The 22,784-nt window shown below is 53.7% G+C and overlaps 1 protein-coding gene across 1 annotated transcript in view; it reads left to right on the top strand.

Moving 5' to 3' along the window:
- Positions 1-22,784, top strand: part of SSBP3 (single stranded DNA binding protein 3) — a 159,723-nt gene extending 136,939 nt beyond the window's left edge. Inside the window, exons 5-15 of the mRNA XM_024739245.1 lie at positions 1,028-1,094; positions 1,588-1,664; positions 10,101-10,165; positions 10,850-10,898; positions 11,529-11,564; positions 12,062-12,116; positions 13,456-13,526; positions 21,253-21,331; positions 21,569-21,597; positions 21,714-21,815; positions 22,667-22,784. Of these exons, the coding sequence (XP_024595013.1) occupies positions 1,028-1,094; positions 1,588-1,664; positions 10,101-10,165; positions 10,850-10,898; positions 11,529-11,564; positions 12,062-12,116; positions 13,456-13,526; positions 21,253-21,331; positions 21,569-21,597; positions 21,714-21,815; positions 22,667-22,696 (660 nt within the window). The 3' untranslated portion in view covers positions 22,697-22,784. The remainder of the gene's footprint in view (positions 1-1,027; positions 1,095-1,587; positions 1,665-10,100; positions 10,166-10,849; positions 10,899-11,528; positions 11,565-12,061; positions 12,117-13,455; positions 13,527-21,252; positions 21,332-21,568; positions 21,598-21,713; positions 21,816-22,666) is intronic.

Genomic DNA, 22,784 nt, shown 5'->3' with positions numbered 1-22,784 from the left:
CCGGGCAAAGCAGGGGGCGGGGGTGGAGGTCCCCGGCACAGGTGCCCAGCTTTCACAGAGGCTTTCCTCTCCAAGCCAAGGGCCTGTGCTTAGTCCTAAGGCGTGGGGTTCTAAAAGCGAAGTTCCCTTTCCCTCCCCGTCCCCCAGCTCTGCTTTCCTCTTTTTTCATATTGCAGCTGAAATAACTTCAGTCTCAAATCGCTTTGAAGGGGTTTTCGTAGCCGGTGTGCCAGGCGTTCACTCAGGAGACCGCTGGCCCCGTCCTCATCTTCTCTGTAGTAGTCACACCAGCACGCGCCACAGGCACCAGGCTTTGGGTGGCAGGTTGTCACTCAGCCTCCCGCTCACCCTCTCCTAGAGGCCTTCTCCTCCGCCCCTGGGGTCCAGAGTCCTGGGTGTTCTTCCTGGCTCTGCTGGCAGGTGACTGGGGGCTGACTGGGGGCCCTCAGGCCTCTGGACCTCAGCTCCCTCATATAAATCTCAAAAGCCACCTCCTCCCCTGCCCCCTTGAAGAAGGACCTCCCACGGTGGCAGGATTTTAGCTAGTGGGTCTCGCGGGTCCCCACAGTTGGGAGTTGGGGATAAAACGAGTTACATCTCCACTCTCCACGAGGCAAAGGAGAGACAGGGTTCGGCCTAAACTGCATCAGCTGGAGTTTGGGTGGTAAAAGGGAGGGAGGGAGCAGGGCTGCCTCTGAGGGGGGTGTGGCTGGTGGCCCGGCCAGAGTGTGCCTGGGCTCTGGCAGGTACACAGACCTGCCAAGACGGCAGCGCCTGGGCCGTGGTTCCTCTCCCAAAGATGAAGCACCCATGCTGACCCACCCATGCTGCAGTTTTCCATAACACCAGCTGGAGCTGACTGCTGCTGCCCGGGGACCCCCCCAGCCGGCGGGCAGCAGGAGCGGTCTCGGGGAGGCCATGAGTGGCCCTAAATGGTCAGGTGGGAAGCCTGGGCAGGCAGGTGCATTCCCCTCTGTCCCCAGCTCCGGGGAGCAGCCACTCACCTCGGGTCTTACGTCTCTTTCAGCCTCCGGGAGGAGTTCCTGGGACACAGCCACTGCTGCCCAATTCCATGGATCCCACGCGGCAACAAGGTAGACAAGGCAGGGTGGGCCACAGGTGGGGGGGCACCAGGAGGGGCTTCAAGACGGCAGCGCCTGGGCCGTGGTTCCTCTCCCAAAGATGAAGCACCCATGCTGACCCACCCATGCTGCAGTTTTCCATAACACCAGCTGGAGCTGACTGCTGCTGCCCGGGGACCCCCCCAGCCGGCGGGCAGCAGGAGCGGTCTCGGGGAGGCCATGAGTGGCCCTAAATGGTCAGGTGGGAAGCCTGGGCAGGCAGGTGCATTCCCCTCTGTCCCCAGCTCCGGGGAGCAGCCACTCACCTCGGGTCTTACGTCTCTTTCAGCCTCCGGGAGGAGTTCCTGGGACACAGCCACTGCTGCCCAATTCCATGGATCCCACGCGGCAACAAGGTAGACAAGGCAGGGTGGGCCACAGGTGGGGGGGCACCAGGAGGGGCTCCCCCCCCCCACTGTCTGCCTCCACCTCCTGCCACTCACGGCTTACCCGCTCTGTCACACAGGGCACCCCAACATGGGAGGATCAATGCAGAGAATGAACCCTCCCCGAGGCATGGGGCCTATGGGGCCCGGCCCACAGGTAACTGACCGCCTGTCTGTCTGTCCATCTCCCGGCCATCTGTGTGCACCCGCCTTCTCTCCTCTTTCCAAGCCTGTTAGTCTTTCCACGTCTCGCAGCTTGGAGGGGTGAGGGGAGAGGGCGTGACCAGGGCCCCAGCGGCCCGTTCTGCCCACAGCTGGGCAGCCCACCTGGCAGAGTTGAGGGGACCCCCAGCGAGCTGGGGAAGAGGAGCATTTGGGAGCCTTCCATGGGAGGAATTTGAGGAATTTGGAAGGCAGGGGTCTATGTCCGCGAGCAGCGGTGTGGGTCCCCAAAGCTTCCTCCCACCTTTGGGAGGTAGGGTGAGCCTGAGCTGGCTCAACCGTCACAGTTTGTTGGGACCCAAGGCAGGTTATGGCATTATTCTGCCTGCAGCTCACCAGTTGTCTGACTCTGGACGAATCACTTTCACCTCGGTGGCCCCAGCAGGCCTCAGCGTCCCCCCCGGTCCAGTGGGGGGGTGAATCTGTAGCCGTGGTTCTTGGTGGTACCACCCAGCTGTGAGGAGCCAGGCCGGCCAGGGCCCCAGTGCTCCCTTCCACTCAGAGCTTTTGCCATTTTCATATACCAAGCTCCTGCCTAAGCTTTCTTTTGCCCAGAGGGGCTCCACTGCCAAAAAGGACAGTTTAGAAACCTCTAGAGGAAATGATCTCAAGTGCCCTGCCCACCCCTTTATAGCAGCAACACAGTGGTTGCTCCTTGGGATGCAGCTCCATACCCACAGGTCCCGGGTCCCACAGCACCATCAGGCAGGGGTCTGGCAGGCCATCCCTGTTCCAGCACCTTCTCACAGTTGGCTCCCGCTCTTCTGAGTGTTTGAACGCGGCTCTGGGTCCTGCCGGCGCCGTGGCAGAGAGTTTGTGCTCTGCCCTCCTTGGGAATTCTCCGGTATCTGACTATCTAAAGCCAGAAGTCTGAGTAAGGAGAGGGGCATTTCACAGTGAGAGCAGGAGGATTTTGCTCTAGGGTGTTCCTTCCCTTCTTTGCTGCCCTGCCTGGAGGCCTGCGTGTCTTTTCCACTCCTGCTTGTCAGTGTTGGGATGCTCTGGGCCCCTGCACAGGTTTCCGGTTCCCTGGGCGTGAGGTCATGGCCCCACTCACGCACACATGCCTCCCTTTTGGAGGAAGAGGCGTCTGCCACACCCCACAGCCCTCCACTCTGTCTGGAATTGTATTTACAGCACACCCAGCTGCCGCATTCTTCTCGGTGATGGCTGCAGCATCTGTGGCGTTGAAAGATTTTTAGGGAGGTCCTTGTCTTTCGTTGGCCCCTTAATCCTAAAAGGAAGCAAGCCCACACCAATTGCAGCTCTAGTTTTCTTTTCTTTCCTCAAATCCCCCAGAGCTTGTGTTTTCACCAGCTCCTTTTAAGCTCCCAGAGTGGCCCCTTCCTGCTAGGCGGCTGGCTTGAGCTGACCTCCGCAGGAACCCGTGGGAGGGGTGGCAGGGTCTGAAAGCCAAGTGTTCCTTCTCCTGAGTCAGAAACTCTCAGATTCCTCAGCCACACACTAGAGATACTCTTGGTGTGGAAATCAGCAGTGGCCTTGGACTTCCAGGATGTCTGGGGGGTTGGGGGGGGATGTCTAGGGGACACAAGAGGATGGAGTACTCCACCACCCACCCCTCTTGATTCTTGGAAGACTGTGCATCTGTAAAATGGGAAGGAGACCAGTACTTCCTTGTATGGTTGCTGAAAGGAGGAGGCTCAAGTTCTTGGTGTGATGCTTGGCTCAGGGTAGCCTCTTAGGAAGCAGTTCATGTTTTCCAACTTGAGGCCTTAAAAGCAGTGTTCAGGACTCGAGCTGCTTGGGTTTGGTGATTGCTTCGTGTTTTTTTTTTTTTTTTTTTTTGGAAATTTTTTTTTTTTTTTTTTTCTGGCAAAGGCCATTAACAGCTTGTTAAGTCTGTAGTAATACTGAGGTTCCAGAAGCTGGGAATGGGTAATTATCAGACGGACCGAGGGCAGAGTGTCCCGAAGTCTAGGACTTCCTCCTGGCTTAGTGGGAGTTTCGTCATGTCCATGTCCTTGAGCAGCAGTCTGTCACACTCTCATGGCACGTTTAAAGAGGGTGGTCCTGAAGGCTGAGGTCTTGCTGAAAAGGGCCCTCTTGGCCTCACCAAGCAGGGTACAGGGGTGGAGCTCTCGTAGGCTCGGAGGTTGGTGCCCAGAGGGGAGGGAGAGGCTAGCCCTGCGGTGAGGCCAGCTGACCCTTTCCACCCAGCCAACCTCAGGGGCTCTGAAAACATCTCTCCTTTTTTTTTTTTTTTTCTTTTTTTCTGGTTTTATTGAGATATAATTAAGATACGGCACTGTGTAAGTTTAAGGTATACAGCATAATGATTTGACTTACATACATCATGAAATGGTTACCACGATAAGTTTAGTGAACATCCATCATCTTATATTGATACAGAATTAGGAAATAGAAAAAAATGTTTTTTCCTTGTGATGAGAGCTCTTAGGACTTACTCGTAACAATTTTCACGTATAACGTAGAGCAGTGCTCATTCTGTTTATCGTGATGTATGTTGCATCCCTAGTACTTAATTATCTTGTAATTGGAAGTTCGTGCCTTTTGACTGTCTCCATCCAATCCTCCCCCCGACCTCCTCAGCCCCACGTGCTGCCAATGGTAACCACAAATCTGATCTCTTTTTCTATGAGTTCATTTGTTTTTGAAGTACAATTGACCTGCAACACTGTGTTAGTTCCTGTTACACAACATAGTGATTCAGTATTTCTGGACATTTCAAAATGATTGTCACAATAAGTCTAGTTACTCTGATGGTGTCACCATACAACGATATTATATAGTTACTGACTCTGTTCCTCACACCATACATTTCACACCCATGACTCATTTTATTTTGCAACTGGATGTTTCTACCTCTTAATCTCCTTCACTTGTTTCCTCCCCCCCCCCCCCCCCCCCCTCCCCTCTGGCAACCACCCGTTTGTTCTCTGTATCTGTAACTACTACTTCTGTTTTGTTACGTTTGTTCATTTGCTTTGGTTTTTAGATTCCACATATGAATGAAGTCATACAGTATTTGTCTTTCCTTATCAGACTTACTTCACTTAGCATGATGCCCTCAGGGTCCATCCATGTTGTCACAGATGGCAAGATTTCAGTCTTTTTTATGCAGGAATGATATTCCTGTGTGTGTGTGTGTGTGTGTGTGTACCACATTTCCTTTATCCAAGATGAATGGATAGGTTGCCTCCGTATCTTGGCTATTGTAAAAAAATGATGCAATGAACATAGGGGTGCATGTATCTTTTCTAATTAGTGTTTCTGTTTCCTTCCTTTCCCATATCACGTGTGCCCCTCTGGGTAGGGTGCAGTATTAAGTTCCAGAGCCAAACCTCCCTTAGAGCAATCTGGATGTCCTCACCAGCCCCTCACTGGGGGCAGAAAGACCTGGCCTTGAGTGAGCCTGGGCCTGGGCAAGATTGGGGTATGAGATGGATTGCAGGTTCTGGGGTCGGCCAAGGAGTGGGCATCATAGAGCCTGGAAGTTTTAGACCCCCAAGCTGAGGGTAGGGAGAGGACAGGACCTACCCCCCAAGCCCTTTCTCTCTGTCCCCTGAGGGTGCTGCCCTGATCACTCAGAGTGGACAGGAGAGGGATGAGCTTAGTGCTAGGAACACCGTCCCGGCCTCAGCTCAGCCTCTTTGGGCCTCCAGTCCCTCATCTGCAAAATGGGTGTCCGGGTGATGACCTCACAGGGCTCATCGTGGGGCTGCGTGAAACAACAGCTGTGAGACCGCAGCACAAGGCTCGGCAAAGCATTGCATGGATCCCGTTCCCTCCTTAGAACTGGGCCCGGAGAGGGAGCCCTGTCTCTGCCATGCCTGGACTGTTAAGAAAGGTGACCAAGCCCCTTCAGGCAGTCTTTAGTAAGCACCACTGCATGCACAGGGCCGTGCTGAGACTGGACACAGAGGTGGGAAACCTTCAGCCTGTTATTCCAAGTGGAGAATAACATTGCTACTAGTGGGACCACTCTAGAACTTTCTGAACAAAGAATAGGTACAGTGTGGTCTTGGGGCTACTTTATAGGTTTCAAAACCGAATGGAGTAACATACTTTCTGAGGTTGTGTATCATTTTGGCCTAAATGTCACAAAGGAGCCAGCAGACTAGGCATCACCCTGCCCTTTGCCCTCAGTTCCTCAGGCAGATTTTATTCTGGTTTTGTGAAGCAGCCAGTGGCGAAAAGGAGGTAGTATTTCCACTTAATCGTATTCTCTCTTTAACGAATTATGCCTGTGCCTGTGTCAGGTGAGAACTTCTGGCTCAGTTTTTCAAAAGCGAATCCCGTTGGGGTGAGGCTGAAGCTGGCAGGGCTCTGAGAGCTCCCGCGGGTGCCACTTGCAGCGCGTCTGGGACTCCGGTTGGGGTGGGGTCAGCACAGCCTAGAATCAGATCGCCAACCTGGCTTGTCTGCGTTTGAGAACGTTCAGGCGAAGGATAATCCACCACCCCTAGAGACAGTCCTGTGCCACCAGGAGAAGCTGCACCTCCCCACTGAGCCAGGACAGTCCAAGCTCAGTGCCTCTGAGCAGAGGCCCCAGAAGGAGACGGAAGGATCGTAAACCAGGCCAGGGCACCCTGGGCTGGTGAGGAGAGAGTAGAGCCACTCAAGGCACTTTCCCCGGTGGCTCCTCGGAGACCTCCCAGTGGGGCTGGCCAGGCTGCTACATGATTAGAGGTGGTGGAGGGCCGGCCCAAAGCCCAGGAAACTGCCCAGCAACCTGGAGACCCCTTTGACAGGTCTGTCCTAAAAGACTATTCTTTGGGGCCCCAGGCAACATCAAAAAAGAGCCCCTGTGCCGATGAGTTGCAGGAAGCAGAAGCAGGCCCCAGCCCCTGCCAGCTGCAGGGTGCCTTTCTGCATCACCGTGGACCTTGCCCAAGAGCGCAGAACTGAGACCAAGAGGGTGGGGCCTGACCCTTTATAGTTCCTGACCACGGATCAGCCCCCCTGCCCAGGGTCCGGGGCGCCCTCGTCGGGATAAGGTGTGGGTGTGGGGAGGTAGACAGACACACTCATGCACACACTCCCATGGATGTGGCCGGCTCTGTGGCTGCACCGACTCCTCCCAGGTCTCCAGCTGCCCCATCCCTGCAGAGTAGTGCTGAGGACAGAGGAAGAGGGGGTGTCTGGCTATGGCCACACCTCAGAACCCAGTGCTGCGAGCAGGTGGGCACTGGGAGAAGAGAGAACCGTTTCTACTGAGTCCGTGAGGCTGTGCTTCTAAGCCCTCCCATCCTCTGTGAAAAGGCCAGGGTCTCTGATTTGAAAACTTGCCTCCAAAACCTGACTTTCAGCCTTACTTTCACCCCTGATTTACTGTATGGCCTTGGGTGAGTCTTTGGCTTCTCTGGGCCTCCAGCTTGTCATCTATGAAGTGGGGGCATGTAAGTGGCCATCGGGGTCTGGGCCTCTGCAGGAGGGAGGACCTGGCAGGCCTGCTGCCTCCTGGGCAGCGGCCGTGCTGGCTTTCAGGAGGCTCCTGAGGGGGTCGGGTCAGGGCAGCAGGTGGTGCACCCGAAGCCTCCCCTGAGGGGCTGCATGTCCAGATGTCCTTCAGGAGTGAGCACCCTGCTTGATCTCCTCCTCGCCACACTCCGCTGTCGCGTCCTGGGCCCCCGCCGGCCCCCGCGCCAGCCTTCCACTCCATCCCCACAGTGCCGGCTGCTCTCCCGGGCGTGAGAGAGAGCAGGACGCAGCTGCAGCCCCTGGAGGAGATCTCACTCTCTATCTGGAAGACCTTTCTGATTGGCCAGGCTGCACACAGTGGAAGAGTGGGCTGCCTGGGGAGGTGGTGAGCTTCCTGTTCTGGAGCAGCGGAAGCGAGGCTGAGATTTGTACAGGGGATTTAGTAACTGCACGTGGGCTTAGAAAGGGCCCTTTAAGACCTCATGCTTAAGGCAGCATTAAAGGCTTTGGCGTTTGCTCTGCCAACATCCCAAATCAGTACACACCTCTGAGGGCTGAGGGAGCACTTCAGAGCCATCATTTCATTTGATCCTCACACGGCCCTGTTAGGGTGGGGGCTCTTTGTCCCCATCTTATGGACGAGGCAGCACAATGGAGGGGTTGCAGTTCTGAAGCCATGATCATAGCTGCACGAGGGGCCATCACTCTGCTTCTGCACCTCAGTGTCTTAATCTTTAAAGTGGGGATAGTAGTGAGGTTGTGGTGGTTAAATGTAGGTGATACTAAGCCCATAGCACAGCCTGGCACGGAGGAAGCATTGTTATTTTTGTGGTTTGCCCAGAGTCAGGCTCTGCTGGGGCAGGCTCTCTGTGTTCTGACCTCAAATCTGTGGCTCTGCTCACCACGCGTGGCATCGTCCGTAGGGAGGGACTGGCCCCTTTGTTCACTGATCTTGCGGCATATTTGCTCCAGGGCAGGTGAGTGTCTTCCGGCCCAGGGACTCAGCCCTGAGCAGGCACGGGGGATGCCGGCGGCCAGAGGAGCCCTCCGCGGCCGCCCTCCCCTCCCTCCCCCGACTGCAGGCCTTGCTGTCTGCCAGCCAGCCTGGCGCTGCTGCAGTCATTGTGCACACCCTGTCTGGACACTGTCACTCCAAACCCCTCTCTGGGTTACCAAGCCAAGGAGGTGGTCCCGAGATGGTCCCTGGCTGGAGAACCTGCCACCAGCCTGATGGCGGCTCTGTTTGTCAGCTCTGGCCCTTGAGCCTCCTGTTGTGTCCCCACTCCCACCCTCCTCCCCACCTCCCAGATGTGTGGTGTAGAGAGCAGACCCTGAGGCTTGCAGATCCAGGATTAACCCCCAGCAGAGACATTAGCTGACTGTGAACTTGGGCACATCTTTCCCCCCCCAGACCCTCAGTCTCCTCTTCTATAAAATGGGAATAATACCAGCTTCGTGGCATCGTTACAAGGTCCAAACCAGAGACTGTATGTGTTATGTGCTCATTAAAATTGGCCAATGCTGGCTGTTCTTTGCCATCAAAATTCCACCAGCCTGCTGCTTTTTCCTACAAAGGCAGAGCTCAGGCTACAACCAGCCTCATGTTACTTTCCATTCATTCACTTCTTCACTCCGTTGACAATCCAGCGCCCAGTCTGTGCCAGCTGACGTGTGCAGTGACGGGGGATATGAAGATCAGTAGGATAGAGTTCCCGCCTTCCAAAGGGGTTCAGAGTCCAGTGGGAGAGATGGACACGTGGCCACGATCATAAGCCAGAATGCTGTAGGCCATTGGGGGAGGACATTACAAGGCACTCTGGGAGTGACTAGGATGGAGCAGTTAACCCCATGGGATGGAGCAGGGAAGGCCTCACAGAGGAGGTGCTGTTTGAGCTGGGTATTGGAGGATGTGTAGGAGCCTGCCAGGTGGAGAAGGGAGGCAAGATATTTATTCCTGCGAAGAAAATAGCTCTGGAAGAGGCGAGTCGGGGAGCAGTGGTGAAGGAGATGAGCCAGGTGAAAGGCCTGGGTGCCTGGTTCAGTGGCTCTGACCCATCCCACTGCCATGGTGGGTTGTGCCGAGCTGAGTTGGGACTCCTGCAAGTTACCAGGTTTTGTGTAGACTCTTCTCTTAAATGGGACAGTGATTCCCTTGAGCAGGGAGACAGAGTTTTCCCTCCTGCTCCTCCAGTGCTGTGCCTGTTGAGGGCCGCACGTGCTGACACCTGCATCGGGTGACGATATGGAGGGACAGCCCAGGCCCGGGGCGGGGTGGGGTCTGCAGACGCCCGGCCGCGGGACAGGCCTTTTGGGAGTGTGCCTCCCCTCCCACATGCAGACTCAGCCCTGCCCCCAGCCTGCTGGCTGTTTCTTCTCCCCAGATTTCTAAGGTGGGTGGTGGTCACCAGCTGGTCCTATTACCGAGTCTCGTCCCCTCTCCTGCCTGAGTCCTGAGGGCAGGTGCCAGCCAGCATCATGAGCTCCTTCCTGGGTGCCTGCGTGCTTTTGGGAGACCCTTCCTGAAGCCCCTGAAGTTGCATCTAAAGCTGGGACTGTCCCTTTGTGCTGGCTTGTCATTGTGGTCCTGTCAGTTGGTTCCCACCCAGCATTTTTTTTTTTTTTTGCGGTACGTGGGCCTCTCACTGCTGTGGCCTCTCCCGTTACGGAGCACAGGCTCCAGACGCGCAGGCTCAGCGGCCATGCCTCACAGGCCCAGCCACTCCACGGCATGAGGGATCCTCCTGGACTGGGGCACGAACCCGTGTCCCCTGCATCGGCAGGCGGACCCTCAACCACTGCGCCACCAGGGAAGCCCCCACCCAGCATTTTTTTAATGAATGTATTACTTTCTCATCAGATCCTTTTCACAGACTAACCCTCTCGCTTATGTTCTGTTTGTTTTTCCCCCTCTTTCTCTCTCCGGTTCCCCTTCTCCTTCTCATAGACTGACGCTTGGTTATCGTTGCAGAATTACGGCAGCGGCATGAGACCACCACCCAACTCCCTTGGCCCCGCCATGCCCGGGATTAACATGTAAGGCCAACCACCCTGCTGGCGGCTCAGAGCCCATGGCTTTCCCCACCCTTTGCTCCCCCTGAGAGACGTGTGATGGGAGTAGTTACTGGCACCTCTCTGGACCTCAGTCTCTCATCAGTAAAGTGAGGATGTCGAGCATGCCGGTGATGAGACCTCATGCACCCCCATATAGCGCTTGTCTGTGCCAGGTAGTCTTCCAAGCTTGCTACATGGATTCGTTCACCTAATCTTCATGATAACCCTGTGAGGTGCTTATTATTATCCCCTGTTGACAGATGGGGTGACTGAGGGCACAGAGAGGTGAAGTAACTTGCCCAGGCTCACACAGCTCTAAGTGGCAGGGTCAAGATTTGAAGCCCTGTACGGTTGATCACTCTTTCAGGGACTTCAGTGGTGTAGCCCTTTTGTGGTAGTTGATCCCTATGAGAATCTCTGTATTCCCTTTCTAGGAAAATGCATGTGCAGAGGAAATATTATTTTCACAAATTTTACACATAATTTATAGGAATCTGTAGATTTCTACCCACGGAACTACACATTATTACCCCAGAAGAACTCTAGGAGTGTATGAAGTCTTCCTGTTACTGATTTCAGCCCTCTTGTTCTGACCCTGCTGGCACCACCCCCTTGGTGCTTATAGCATCATTTTTCATTGTCTCCACCTCTCTCTCCCTCTCTCAGGGGCCCGGGAGCTGGCAGACCCTGGCCCAATCCTAACAGTGCTAACTCAGTGAGTACCCAGGTTGGCGGGGGGAGGCGCTATCTGCTAGGGACTGGGTTCTAGGGAGCAGGGTGGTTCCTGTCCCCAGGTTGGAGGTGTCGTGGGGAGTGGGATGCAGCAGGCTTCCACCTGATGCCTTCAAGGAGAAGCCCACCTGTAAGGTGAAGCTTGGGAGTATCGTGCTGGGGCCATCGGGCTCTCCCCGCTGCTCTGCAGAAGCTGAGGTGTGAGCTGAGAGCTGGGCTCAGAGCCCTGTCCATGCGGAGGCTTCTGCCAACCTCCTCTTTCTTGGCAGAGCTGGCTTCCAGCACGCAGAGGAAGGAGCCGGGAAGGGGCTTAGCACAGACGGTCCCGGGCAGGAGGCCGGGGGTGGGGGAAGCTCTCACTTTCCTGTCCTAGAACTGGAGGGTCTCCCACGCCTCTGGCCCCCCAAGGCTCCCTGCCGAGGCTCTAAGGATCGGTTCAGCATAGGAACTGGACTTGGCTCACATCCCTGGCCCCCCTAGAGACACTAACCAGGTGGCTCAGTGTGTTTCCCATCAAGAGTGGGGTTGTGTCCCCCAAAGGATTTGGAAGGTAGAGCACTCATTGCCTGTCAGAGGGGGTGTCTCTGAGGTGTCGTCCCCCTCTTGTTTCTAGATTCCATATTCCTCCTCATCACCCGGCACCTATGTGGTAAGTGTGTGCAGGTTTGGGGCATTGCGTGTCTAACCTCATGTGACTGTGTGTGTACAAGAGTACGTGGGGTGGGGGGGCCCTGCCTCTTTCCTTTCACAGCATATTCTGAGCACAGATTCCAAACTGTGCTAGAACTTGCTGTCAATATTCAGGTATCTGTACTTTCTGGTGGCCCAGAAGTCCCCAAACAAGACCCAGAGTTGGGACCCCCATTCGGGGGACTGACCAGTAGGCCAGTCAGCTTCCACTACAGGCCTCTGGTTTCACCGGTCCCCATGGGTATGAACACACACGCACGCCCACAGCTACCTCTTGGTTTAAAGAAAGGAAAGGGGGAATCCAGTTCCCCCAAGCCTTAAACACCCGGGCCCCGGGTGAGCACTGGCTGCTGGCTTGGCTGGAGCCCAGTGGCCTCACGTGTGTGGCCCCACGTGTGTCATCACCATGGGTTTTTTACCATGGGTTTCTGATGTCAGTTTTTATCTCATCTCCAGGGACCCCCTGGTGGTGGCGGCCCTCCAGGAACACCCATCATGCCTAGTCCTGCAGGTAAGAAGGCTGGGGGAGGGGTGCCGCTGAGGGAGTAGGGAGTCCTGGAGGGGCCTGGGTGCAGAGCCAGGGCTTGCAAGCCGCTCTTCCTGAGCAGTGCGCCCCCCACCCGGCATCTTGGCACCAGGGATTTAGTGGGCAGGAGGCCCCGGTGCCACCAACCTGCCATGTGGCCTCAGCCGGGTCACTCCTCATCTCCAGTGAAAGGACAGGGCAGAGCAAGGAGATCTGGAAACAAGGGGTCTCACAGCTTTCGGCTCCTGCTGGTCAGAGAGAATCCTGTCCTGGTTGTCATTTCTCTAGATGACTGAGAAGGGGCTTTTGGGTCCTGGCATCCTGGGACCAGGACTCTACAGCGGGATGCCTCTTGAGTGTCTAGAGCTATTGGCTTCTGGTCCTCTGTATCGAAGATCCCTTTTTCTCTTTTCTTTAATCAGAAGAGGGCATGTGCACACACCCACACCACACACACACACACACATACACACACACACACACACACACAGCATCACAACTGTGTTTTTTCCCAGCTAAGAGTAGCGTACCGTCAACTAGAAGGAATTCAACATACTATCTTTACCCACCCCCAAAATAAAAAGTGAGAGGTAGTTGGATCTCTGCCCGAGAAATACTGGTGCCTGCTCCTGATACAAACATGTTAGCTGATTTCCTAAGGAGACTTTGCTGGCTAATTGGGGACACGGAGGAGTCCCTCTCTCCCATCCCCTCAGCTCCCTGTAGCAGGGCAGCTGCTCAGTGGCAGGGGTGGCTCTGGCGGCGACCGTGATATTCCCGCTCCTGTTCCCTCTTTCTGCTGCTGCATTTTTATGAGCTGCATGACCTACATTCAGACTGGGTCACATTAAACCACTCCATATGTTACTGCGTCTCCAGCACCATCCCTGCCTCTCTCTCCTGCCCCATCGGCTTGGCAGGGTGGCCCCATCAGCTTGTGGTGTTTCTCTTTCCCAGTTTGACTAACACTGCCGGGCGGGGTTGAGGGGAGAGCACAGGTGGTGGTCTGGCCACCCCTGCATTGCCAGGCAGTGTCTGGGGACCAGATTTGGTTTGAGATGGGGGAGACGGCTTTGCCATGTCCACATTGCTATCTAGGCGCCCTGAAATCCTTCCTTTCAGGGTTGAGTGGTTTTCACAGTTGAATTTTCTGCGATTAAAAACTTTGTGAATCTTCATTAAATACAAATTAGCCAGAAAATGATGGTACTTAGAGGAAATTTTAGGTGATAAAATACAAAAGAATGAGTTCAAGTGCCATGAGTTTGTTTTAATTAAGAAGTGAATTAATCACCCCGACTTGCGGGTTTCCACTGTTCTACAGATTCAACAAATTCCAGTGACAACATCTACACAATGATTAACCCGGTGCCGCCTGGAGGCAGCCGGTCCAACGTAAGTCAGCTTCTAATAATTTACACATCAGGTACTGCGACAGATCCGACTGACGTCGTCGGCTGAGCGGAAAGCAAGCTTAGCTGATGACAGCCATTTGTTACCAAAGATGGATAAAATAAACCATCAGAAAAGTGATTGACTCTTGGGCAGCTTGGTTGCCATTTCATAGCTGGCAGCGGGTGGGAGAGAAGTGGGTGGGCTGATTCGCACACCTCTGGTCAGAGTGGGGCGCCCAGCCTCACGGTGGGGACCCCTGCTGGCCCGAGCCGGCTGTTGACGGGGAAGAGCCGCAGGCTGCAGGTGGGCCTGGGCCGGTCCCTGCTCGGCTGACTGTCTGTGCACCTGGGCGGTGTCTCAGGTCCATATCCTTGGCTGTGGAGCTTTGGGGGGAGGCCCCCGGGGGCCTGCCTGCTGTGTGCCTCTGGGAGCCCTCAGACCCCCCCATCTTGTAACCTGTCTGCCTCTGCTAGGGCCCTTCCCTCATCTAGAAGCCACTTCCTCCCTTCTTGGCCTCTCGAAGTCCCAACCTGTAATGATGTTGTCGCTCAAATTCCACTTGTTCTGATTCCTGCTCACCTACTCCCTCTCGTGTTCCCGCGCCCATGTCAGGACTGGACTGTGCAGTGGCGGCCTGTCTCCCTCTCCCGGCTGGGAGCTCCCTAAGGACAGGGCTGGTCTGACCCACAGACAACCCTTCCTTGCCAGGCGGGGGAGGTGAGTCCCACTGGCCTTGCCCTCCGGGAGCTCAGGGTCTGGAAAGGAGGCTGTCACGTGACCAAATCAGTAGTTTGTGGGCTGCAGAGCCAGAGGGTGGGCTTGTGACCCCAGGGTTGGCTCGGGCCCTTAGGGATGCACAGTTTGGTTTTGCCAGTTCGGTTCCTGATGTGCCTCCTGAATCACCCCATGTGTTAAATCCTGATTATGGGCTGCCCTGTGCTGGCCACTGCGCGTGTTTCATCCTCCAGCAGCCTCTGGGTGAGGGTCATTGCCCTGCCTCCTGGGGGTGCCGAGAGGGACCTTACCCGGGGTCCTGGGACTGAGAAGTGTGGGAACCTCGCTCCTCAACTGCTGCTCCACCACCATCTCTCCCCCTCTCCTGGGCAGCCAGCATCTCCCATAGCCCCTGCCTCTCCCTAGGGTGGCCAGCCAATTTGGATTTTAGCATGGAAAGCCCTGTGTCCTGGGAGATGACTTCCCAGGACACAAAAATCCTGGGTTTTGCTAATGGATGCAGGTTGGGCAGAAAAGTGTAAGACCCATATAGTGGTCCCAAAGACAGGACTGAGCACATGAAAGTGGCATAGACTCCCCACTTCCCATGGTTGCCGTCACCATATTTTCCTGAGCACGGATGCCAGCAGTCGTGGTCTGTGGCTCTCAATGATGGATCATCCGTGTTGCATCATTCCGAGGGGTACGACTCAAGTGCGCTGCATCCGGGCCCTGGCGGAGTCCACCTTTGACTCTGCTTGCGGCTTAACTGTTTGTGTCAAGATAGTGTTTTTATTTTTCACGTTGTGAGTATCACGATCATGTTTTCTAAGAGCTCAGATAATGAAAATGAGAACGATGAGACCACCAGCACCAGCGTGACCCCGACACCTCCAAAAAAAAAGGGGGGGGCGCTGAATGAATTTTAATGACAGGTGTGAGGACACATACAACTGGGTCAGGGAGGCAAATAACCAAACCAGAACATACCGGCAAGTGTGCCGAAAAGATGAGAAGGGATGTGGGTGGAAAAAGGGTGGGAGAGCGCATTGTAGACAGAACTGCACAGTCTAGGACGAGATAGGCACGTCCTTCTGAATCAATCAGAAGTTCTGTGCATCCCCCAAAGAGACCAGTGCTCAGTGCAAAACAGCGGCTGCCACGTTGGCCGGGGCATGAACACCGTTGGCCCTTGAATGAACACCATCGCCATGTTGGTCCATGAACTGAGATGGCTCCATGAACGGAGAAGGTTGCATTTCCTGACTCAGAGGCTGCAACGAAGTCCTGTGGGTGAACGGAAGGGGGAATTTTGATGCCAAGTGTGTTGGTCCTTTACAGTGTACAGCTGATTCTATTGCATCTTCGAGAAAATCAGGGAGCTTCTTTCGTCATATCACATGGTTCATCACACCGTGGCAACAAAAGTCTCCCCAGCTTTTAGGTACTTTGACTTGAAAACTGGAGCTTCAAATCATAATCTTGACTTCTACAAAGAAGATGTTAATGAAACTGCAGAAAACAAATAAAAGATTGTTATTCTCCTTGTCCAAATGCAAACCAGGCTTCGCTCGTTTATCTGCATATTTGGCAGACACTGCAGTTAATTTGGCAAGTTTCATTTAGTCTATAAACTTCTTACCTGCTAAATGCCCCACACACTTTGTCCCCGACACCGCTGTCAAGGGGGGAGATGTGCTTACCTTTGATAATCCAGCTTTCATAATGAAACATTTTGGTCACTTGTCAGTTTGCTCAAAACGTGCAGAAGCACTCAATGAGATTTTTGAGTTTATAGAAATGGAGAGAGCCTTGGACACACGCCCGCAGATGGCTGTTGCTGGCCACAGAGAAGATGTTAAAATGTCAGCCTGCTGTGATGCTCTTCTCTGATTTGGAAATACGATGAGATGAGAATGCAGAAAGGAATGACAGTAAAATAGAAATGTAGTTGCTGCTTCTCCAGAACCGTTTGATGGTCTTTAAAGAGGCCATGAGGAGCCTAGATGAGGCTGAGTGGACGGCACTTGAGCTGTTCAGATTCGTGGGGGGTTGTGATAAAGCCTCATACAGCCAAAGTAATGGCTTACCTTTGGCAGTGAGGCTGCTTGAGGACTCAAAGTGTCACCGGTAAGGGTAGCCAAGTTAGAACTTTCCCAGTTTCTTTATTAAAACTGTAACTTATTTAAAATCCAACTTAGATCTCACAAGTTCAGATTACCTTTGTGCTTTAAAACCAGTTTCCCTAAGAGAGGTTTAATCGATAATGATATACAGTGTGCTCGGAATGTTTAGAAATGATGGCCATCGTAGGCAGGCATAGCCCATCTGATGAGCTCCTAGATGAGAAGGGCCTGACTGACAAGCAGCTGATCTTCCAAAACCCGCTTGTAGATACAAAGTGGTTGGACATCTTTGGAGAGCTGGGAGCGATTCCTACAGATCCAGAAACCTGAGCACGTAAGCAAAATCCTAAGCACTCCATGTGCAGACGTGTTCTTTTTGTTTTTGTTTTTTTTGGCTGCTTTGGGTCTTTGTTGCTGCGCACGGGCTTTCTCTAGTTGGAGCAAGCGGGGGCTACTCTTCGTTGTGGTGCGCGGGCTTCTCCTTGCGGTGGCTCCTCTTGTTGTGCAGCATGGGCTCTAGGCGCACGGGCTCTAGAGCGCAGGCTTGGTAGTTGTGGCGCACGGGCTTAGTTGCTTCGCGGCATGTGGGATCTTCCTGGGCGAGGGATTGAACCCGTGTCCCCTGCATTGGCAGGCGGATTCGTAACCACTGTGCCACCAGGGAAGTCCATGCAGACGTGTCTGTGGAGAGGATAGTCTGGTGTTACCACGTTGGACTGACACCAGGGCTTGATAAGAGCAGAGCGGCACGTCGGTACATTTTCCATTTGACTCTGTATTCAGATTTGCCACTACATGAAAGGAAAGAAGGATGCCCAAGAACCTGCAGGCAGTTCAGGGAAGTATTAGTGGAAAAGCAAGCGCCATTTGCCCTGTTGGACCCCTGAAAGCAAGACAGGTCCCCAGCAGCTCTAATGGACACCACCCCCGCCACAAAAAAAAAAATGGGCCAGGCTCTTGCTTTGGCCATGTCTTCTCACACTAGCATGGTCTGGTCCTGAAACGTGGCCTCAGGAGGTGCCACCAGTGTTCCCATCAGTACACAGAGGATATAGGACTGAATGAACTTCCTTGAATGGATTATCCAAGACATCTACCCAATGAAAGAAACAATGCTAGCTTTTTGTACGTAAAACTTTTTTTTAAATCTTTTAAAAAAATTTTTAAAAAGCAGAGCAAAAATATCCTATTGTGATACAGGACAGAAAAAAGTGTCAGTTTTTAGAAACTAAATATAGGTAGTATCTGTTTAATCAGTCCTATTGTATTTAGGTTCTCTTTTGAAAAAATCTTAACGTGTGTGTTAAATAAATACACAGTAATACAGCCTACAACATTTAAATATCCAGTAAAGAGTTAAAATAATTTGCTGTGTCAGAACACAGAAATATTATAAAAGTGTTGTGTTTTTTCCACACGTCATTTGTTTAACTGGTCCTGTTGCCACTGTTAACTAGTTCAGCTGTTCTTTAATTAATAGCATTTAAGTAACGGAAAAGTAATACAGAATAAAGAAGTGGTGCTGGGACAACTGGATATCCACGTGCAGACGAAGTTAGACTGCATCCTTACAACATACACAAAAATTAACTCAGTGTAGACCCTAGGCCTAAACGTCAGAGCTAAAACTATCAAACACTTAGAAGAAAATGTAGGAATAAATCTTTGTGACCTGGGTTAGCAAAGCCTTCTTACCTACAACACCAGAAACACAAGTGACAAAAGAAAAGAAGTAGCTGCACTAGACTTCATTAAAATTTAAAACTCGAGGGGCTTCCCTGGTGGCACAGTGGTTGAGAGTCCGCCTGCCAATGCAGGGGACACGGGTTCATGCCCCGGTCCGGGAAGATCCCACATGCCGCGGAGCGGCTGGGCCCGTGAGCCAGGGCCGCTGAGCCTGCGCGTCCGGAGCCTGTGCTCCGCAACGGGAGAGGCCACAACAGTGAGAGGCCCGCGTACCGCAAAAAAAAAAAATTTAAAACTCGTGCTTCAAAGGACACTGTCAAGAAGGTAAAAAGACAGCCCATAGAAAATATTTGCAAGTCATATGTCTGGTAAGGGGCTTGAATCCAGAATATGTAAAGAACTCTTAAAACTCAGTAATAAAAAAACAAACCAACTTAAAAATGGCCCAAGGGGACTTCCCTGGTGGTCCAGTGGTTAAGAATCCAACTTGCAATGCAGGGGATGCCAGTTTGATCCCTGGTTGGGAGACTAAGGTCCCACATGCCACGAGGCAACTAAGCCCACACACCACAACTACAGAGCCCGCATGCCGCGACTACAGAGCCCACGCGCCCTGGACCCTGCGCCCCACAACTAGAGAGAAACCCACGTGCCACAACTAGAGAGAAACCCACGTGCCACAACTAGAGAAAAGCCTGTGTGCCACAACTAGAGAAAAGCCTGCGTACCACAACTAGAGAGAAGCCCACGGGCCACAACGAAAGATCCACATGCCGGAACTAAGACCCGACGCAGCCAAAAAGTAAACTTAAAAGCAAATGGGCCAAGGATCTGAATGGACATTTCTCCAAAGATGTACAAATAGCCAATAAGCACATGAAAAGATGCTCAGCGTCAGTTATTAGGGAAAAGCAAATGAAAACTACAGTGAGCTGTCACTTCACACCCACTAGGATGGCTAGAATCAGAAAGACATAATGAGCGGTGTTGGCGAGGATGGGAAGAAATTGGAACCCTCACACATAGCTGGAGGGAACGTGGAATGTGGAGTGGTGCAGATGCTGTGGAAAACAGTCTGGCAGTTCTTCGAAAGGTTAAACAGTTACCCTGTGACCCTGCAATTCCACTCATAGGTATCTACCCCAGAGAAATGAAAGCATGTCCACACAATAATTGTACACAGATGTTCACAGGAACACTAGTCATAATAGCCAAAAAGTGGAAACAACCTAACTGCCCATTGACTGATGAATGGGTAATTAAAGGTGGTATATACATACAGTGGAACGTTACTTGGCCGTAAGAAGTAATGAAGTACATGATACATGCAACAACATGGATGAACCTTGAAGACATTTTGCTAAGTGAAAGAAGCCAGCCACAAAGGTCACATATAATTCTGTTTGTATGAAGTGTCTAGAATAGCTAAATCTGTAGAGACAGAATAAATTAATGGTTGAGTGGGCCTGGGGATTCAAGGGGGGCGGGGATGGGGAGTGACTGCTAATGGATGCAGGTGATGAAAACGTCCTAAAATTGATGGTGGTGGTGGTTGTACAACTCCATAAATACACTAACAGCCACTGAATCGCATACGTTAAATGGGTCACTTGTATGGTATGTGAATTATATCTCAAGCTGTTAAAAAGAATAACAGAAATACACATAATATGTTATTTAAGATACCTGTTTTTAAATATATGTATGTTTCCGTAATGACACATGTGCATAACTGTTTATTGTCACATTTCGGGATTCTTTTGCTCTGGTGTGACTGTGTCTGGGTTTGGCTCCTTAAAAAGTTGGTCACCCTCATCCTCCTATCACTTGGGTTCATAAGCATGAAATTGGTTGCCAGATGGCAAAATGTGCCCCAATGCCTGCGAGTGGCCCTGGGAGGCCACTGGGGAGGCCAGGATCCTGCACCCACGGGGTGTGTGAGTGGGAGGCGGGGTGAGGAAGCGGCTGGTGCCGCAGCCCCTCCCCTGCAGTCTCGTCACATCAGTTCCTGCTCCAGCCACTCCGTGCTGGCACCTGCTAGGAGGCCTCTTACTTCTGCTCAGGCAGGACCCCTGCTGAGAACAAGGCCATGGTCCATCTCTGCCTGCCCAGATTCTATCCTTCAATTATTTTGACGCTCTGCCTCCTCCTCCATGCAGCCTGTTCTGATTTCTCTGCCCTTTCCTCAGTGCCTCTTTCTGAAGTTGCAGCCGTGCTTTGTCTGCAGCTCTCTTTGGATCTCAGCATCCTGTGGGGAAGTTGGGTGTCCGTGGCTGTGCTCCTCCTTCAGACTGAGGCCCAGGTGTGACCCAGCTCTGTGTCCTTAGTGCCCGGCACAGGCCTCCATTCTGCCACTTCGTCCCCTGTCCACCCTGGCATCCAGTCTGTATCCCTGGGCTTTGGCTCTCCAGACTGGGCTCAGCCATCCCTTGGTGGCCATGCGATGTGACCTCTGGCCTTTGGTTGCTGCTTTGCTGAGATGGGGGGGGTAGTTCCAGACAGATTTGAGAAGGCGGGTAGAGCAGATTACACGTCTGGTGTCTGGTCTGTCTGCGCCGTCAGTTCTGCTCATCAGTGAGCTCCCCCACACAGTCCCAGCGAGAGAAGTCCTGCCACCCACGCCCCAGCTCCCCACACATTTCTGAGGAAGAGCCTGGAGGAGGCTAGTGTGATGGTTCCAGGGCCAGGCTGCCCACGGTCCAGCCGCAGCTTCTCCATCTCTCCTACCTGGGAGATTGTGCGCAAAGCATGGTCCACTCTGTGCTTCAGTCTCCTCATCTGTAAAATGGGGAGGAAAAGCACAAATGTTTTTGTTTCCTGGCCTGGCAGTTGGTCACTCCGTCTGGGTGAGGTTCTCACTGGCGAGCCCCGCACGCTGCCCCGGGATGGAAAGAGCCCGGGATGGGATCCAGCAGGCCTGGTTTGAGAGCTGTCTCTGGGTGGCCTTGGACCAGTCCCTCTCTCTCTCTGGGTGGGTTTCCTCCCGTGGTACATAGGAGTGAGCGCCTCTGCCTTGCACAATTCCTAGGGCCGAGGGGAGGCACCAGCTCCGGCCTCCTGGTGTTAAATGCCTGAGTGTGTGAGAGTGGCCCCGCCAGAATGGAAGCTCCCCGGGGATGCAGCTGGGCATGGGAGCCCTGAGAGGGTTGCAGCCGAGCCGAGGGCCCACTCAGCTGCCACGCTCTGTGCTTCTCCCACAGTTCCCGATGGGTCCAGGCTCGGACGGCCCGATGGGGGGCATGGGCGGCATGGAGCCACACCACATGAACGGCTCGTTAGGTGAGTCAGCGCCCTGACCTCATCATGCTGCCCCCTGCCCGACCCTCCCGGGAAGCCTTCTCTGCCTTGGCTCCTGGCTCCCCTAGGCCGGGTCCCCACAGGAAGATCCCAAGAGGAAGATGTTGCCTAAGTAGAAGATCCTCTTTGCAGAGGTGTTTGGGCTTGGGTGGAAGGGTTTGGAGGCCCCTGCACAGAAGGGTGGGCAAGAAACTGAACTGGATTCATTTTTCCTTTCAGGGTCAGGTGACATAGATGGACTTCCAAAAGTGAGTGTGTATTCCATGTCTCCTCCCTAACAGCACCACCCAGAAAGCCTTTCCCGCATCTGGGGGGGGCAGGTTGCTGGGGGCACGGGGGCTTACCTCCTCTGCTCTCTCTGCAGAATTCTCCTAACAACATAAGTGGCATTAGCAATCCTCCAGGCACCCCTCGAGACGACGGTGAGCTAGGAGGGAACTTCCTCCACTCCTTCCAGAACGACAATGTAAGTGTGCCTGCCACCACCCTCATTTCACCCCTGGGTCCTCACCGTATCCCCTGGGGCTGGGGACTGTTGATTTAAGTTTCAGTCTCCTGACCAAGACCTGCCTGCTGGGCCAGTGTCCTGGCAGCTGTGTCGTGGGCCTTTCACCTCGGTTACTTTTCCACACAAAGTGCAGAGCCCTCACCTCCCCCACCCCCCTCCCCCACCGCTTGGCGCTGACCCCTGCTACCTGAGTCTGACCTTCCCGAAGCATCCACACGGAGGCGCAGCGCCTCCAGCAATGAAGAAGCTGACGTGGCTGGACGAGCCCTGGGCTCTGGCCCACTGGGTCTCTGTCCCAGTCTTATTTCCTCCCGTCCTGGGGAAGGAGTTTCACGCACCCAGTGACTTCTGGGGGTCTCGGTGCAGAGGAGCTGGCCGTCTCCTTTTTCACATTGGGCCTCTATTTACAGTGTCATCTGAAGAAACGATGTCATGGTTAAGCAGCTTTTGAGAACCCCAGGCCGGCTCCCACCCCAGGGCACCCTGTCTGTGCTCCGGCTCGTCAGACCCCGGTTCTCTGCAGTCTGTGGCCCCATGAGGGGACGGCAGGGGCCGCTGCTGCTTTGCTTGGAAAGAAGGGGTGATTTGGAGAGGGAAAGGGGCCGGGGAGAGGAGTCAGGGACACAGGCTGGTGCCAAGAGGTGGCTCCTAAGTCCCGCCTGCTGGCCCCCTGCCCACCCAGTGCCATCATGGGTGTCTCAGCCCAGCCACCCCCAGACAGTCCCAGTCCAGCTCTACAGTCAGATCTCCACAGGGCTCTCCCACACCCTGGCCCTCATGACCCCCCTTCTCTGCTTCTCCCCTTCCAGTATTCTCCAAGCATGACGATGAGTGTGTGATCCCCCCTCCTCTTCTCTGAGACGCTGAGAGAGCCGGCATTGCAGGCGGGAAGGTGCCAGAAATTATGCAAGAAGAAGTGAGGTGTCA

This window comes from Neophocaena asiaeorientalis, unplaced genomic scaffold, assembly GCF_003031525.2.
Source record: "Neophocaena asiaeorientalis asiaeorientalis breed wild unplaced genomic scaffold, Neophocaena_asiaeorientalis_V1.1 scaffold138, whole genome shotgun sequence".
NCBI lineage: Eukaryota > Metazoa > Chordata > Mammalia > Artiodactyla > Phocoenidae > Neophocaena > Neophocaena asiaeorientalis.
Note: the sequence above shows the minus strand (reverse complement) of the source record. Positions and strands in the feature narration are given on the sequence as shown.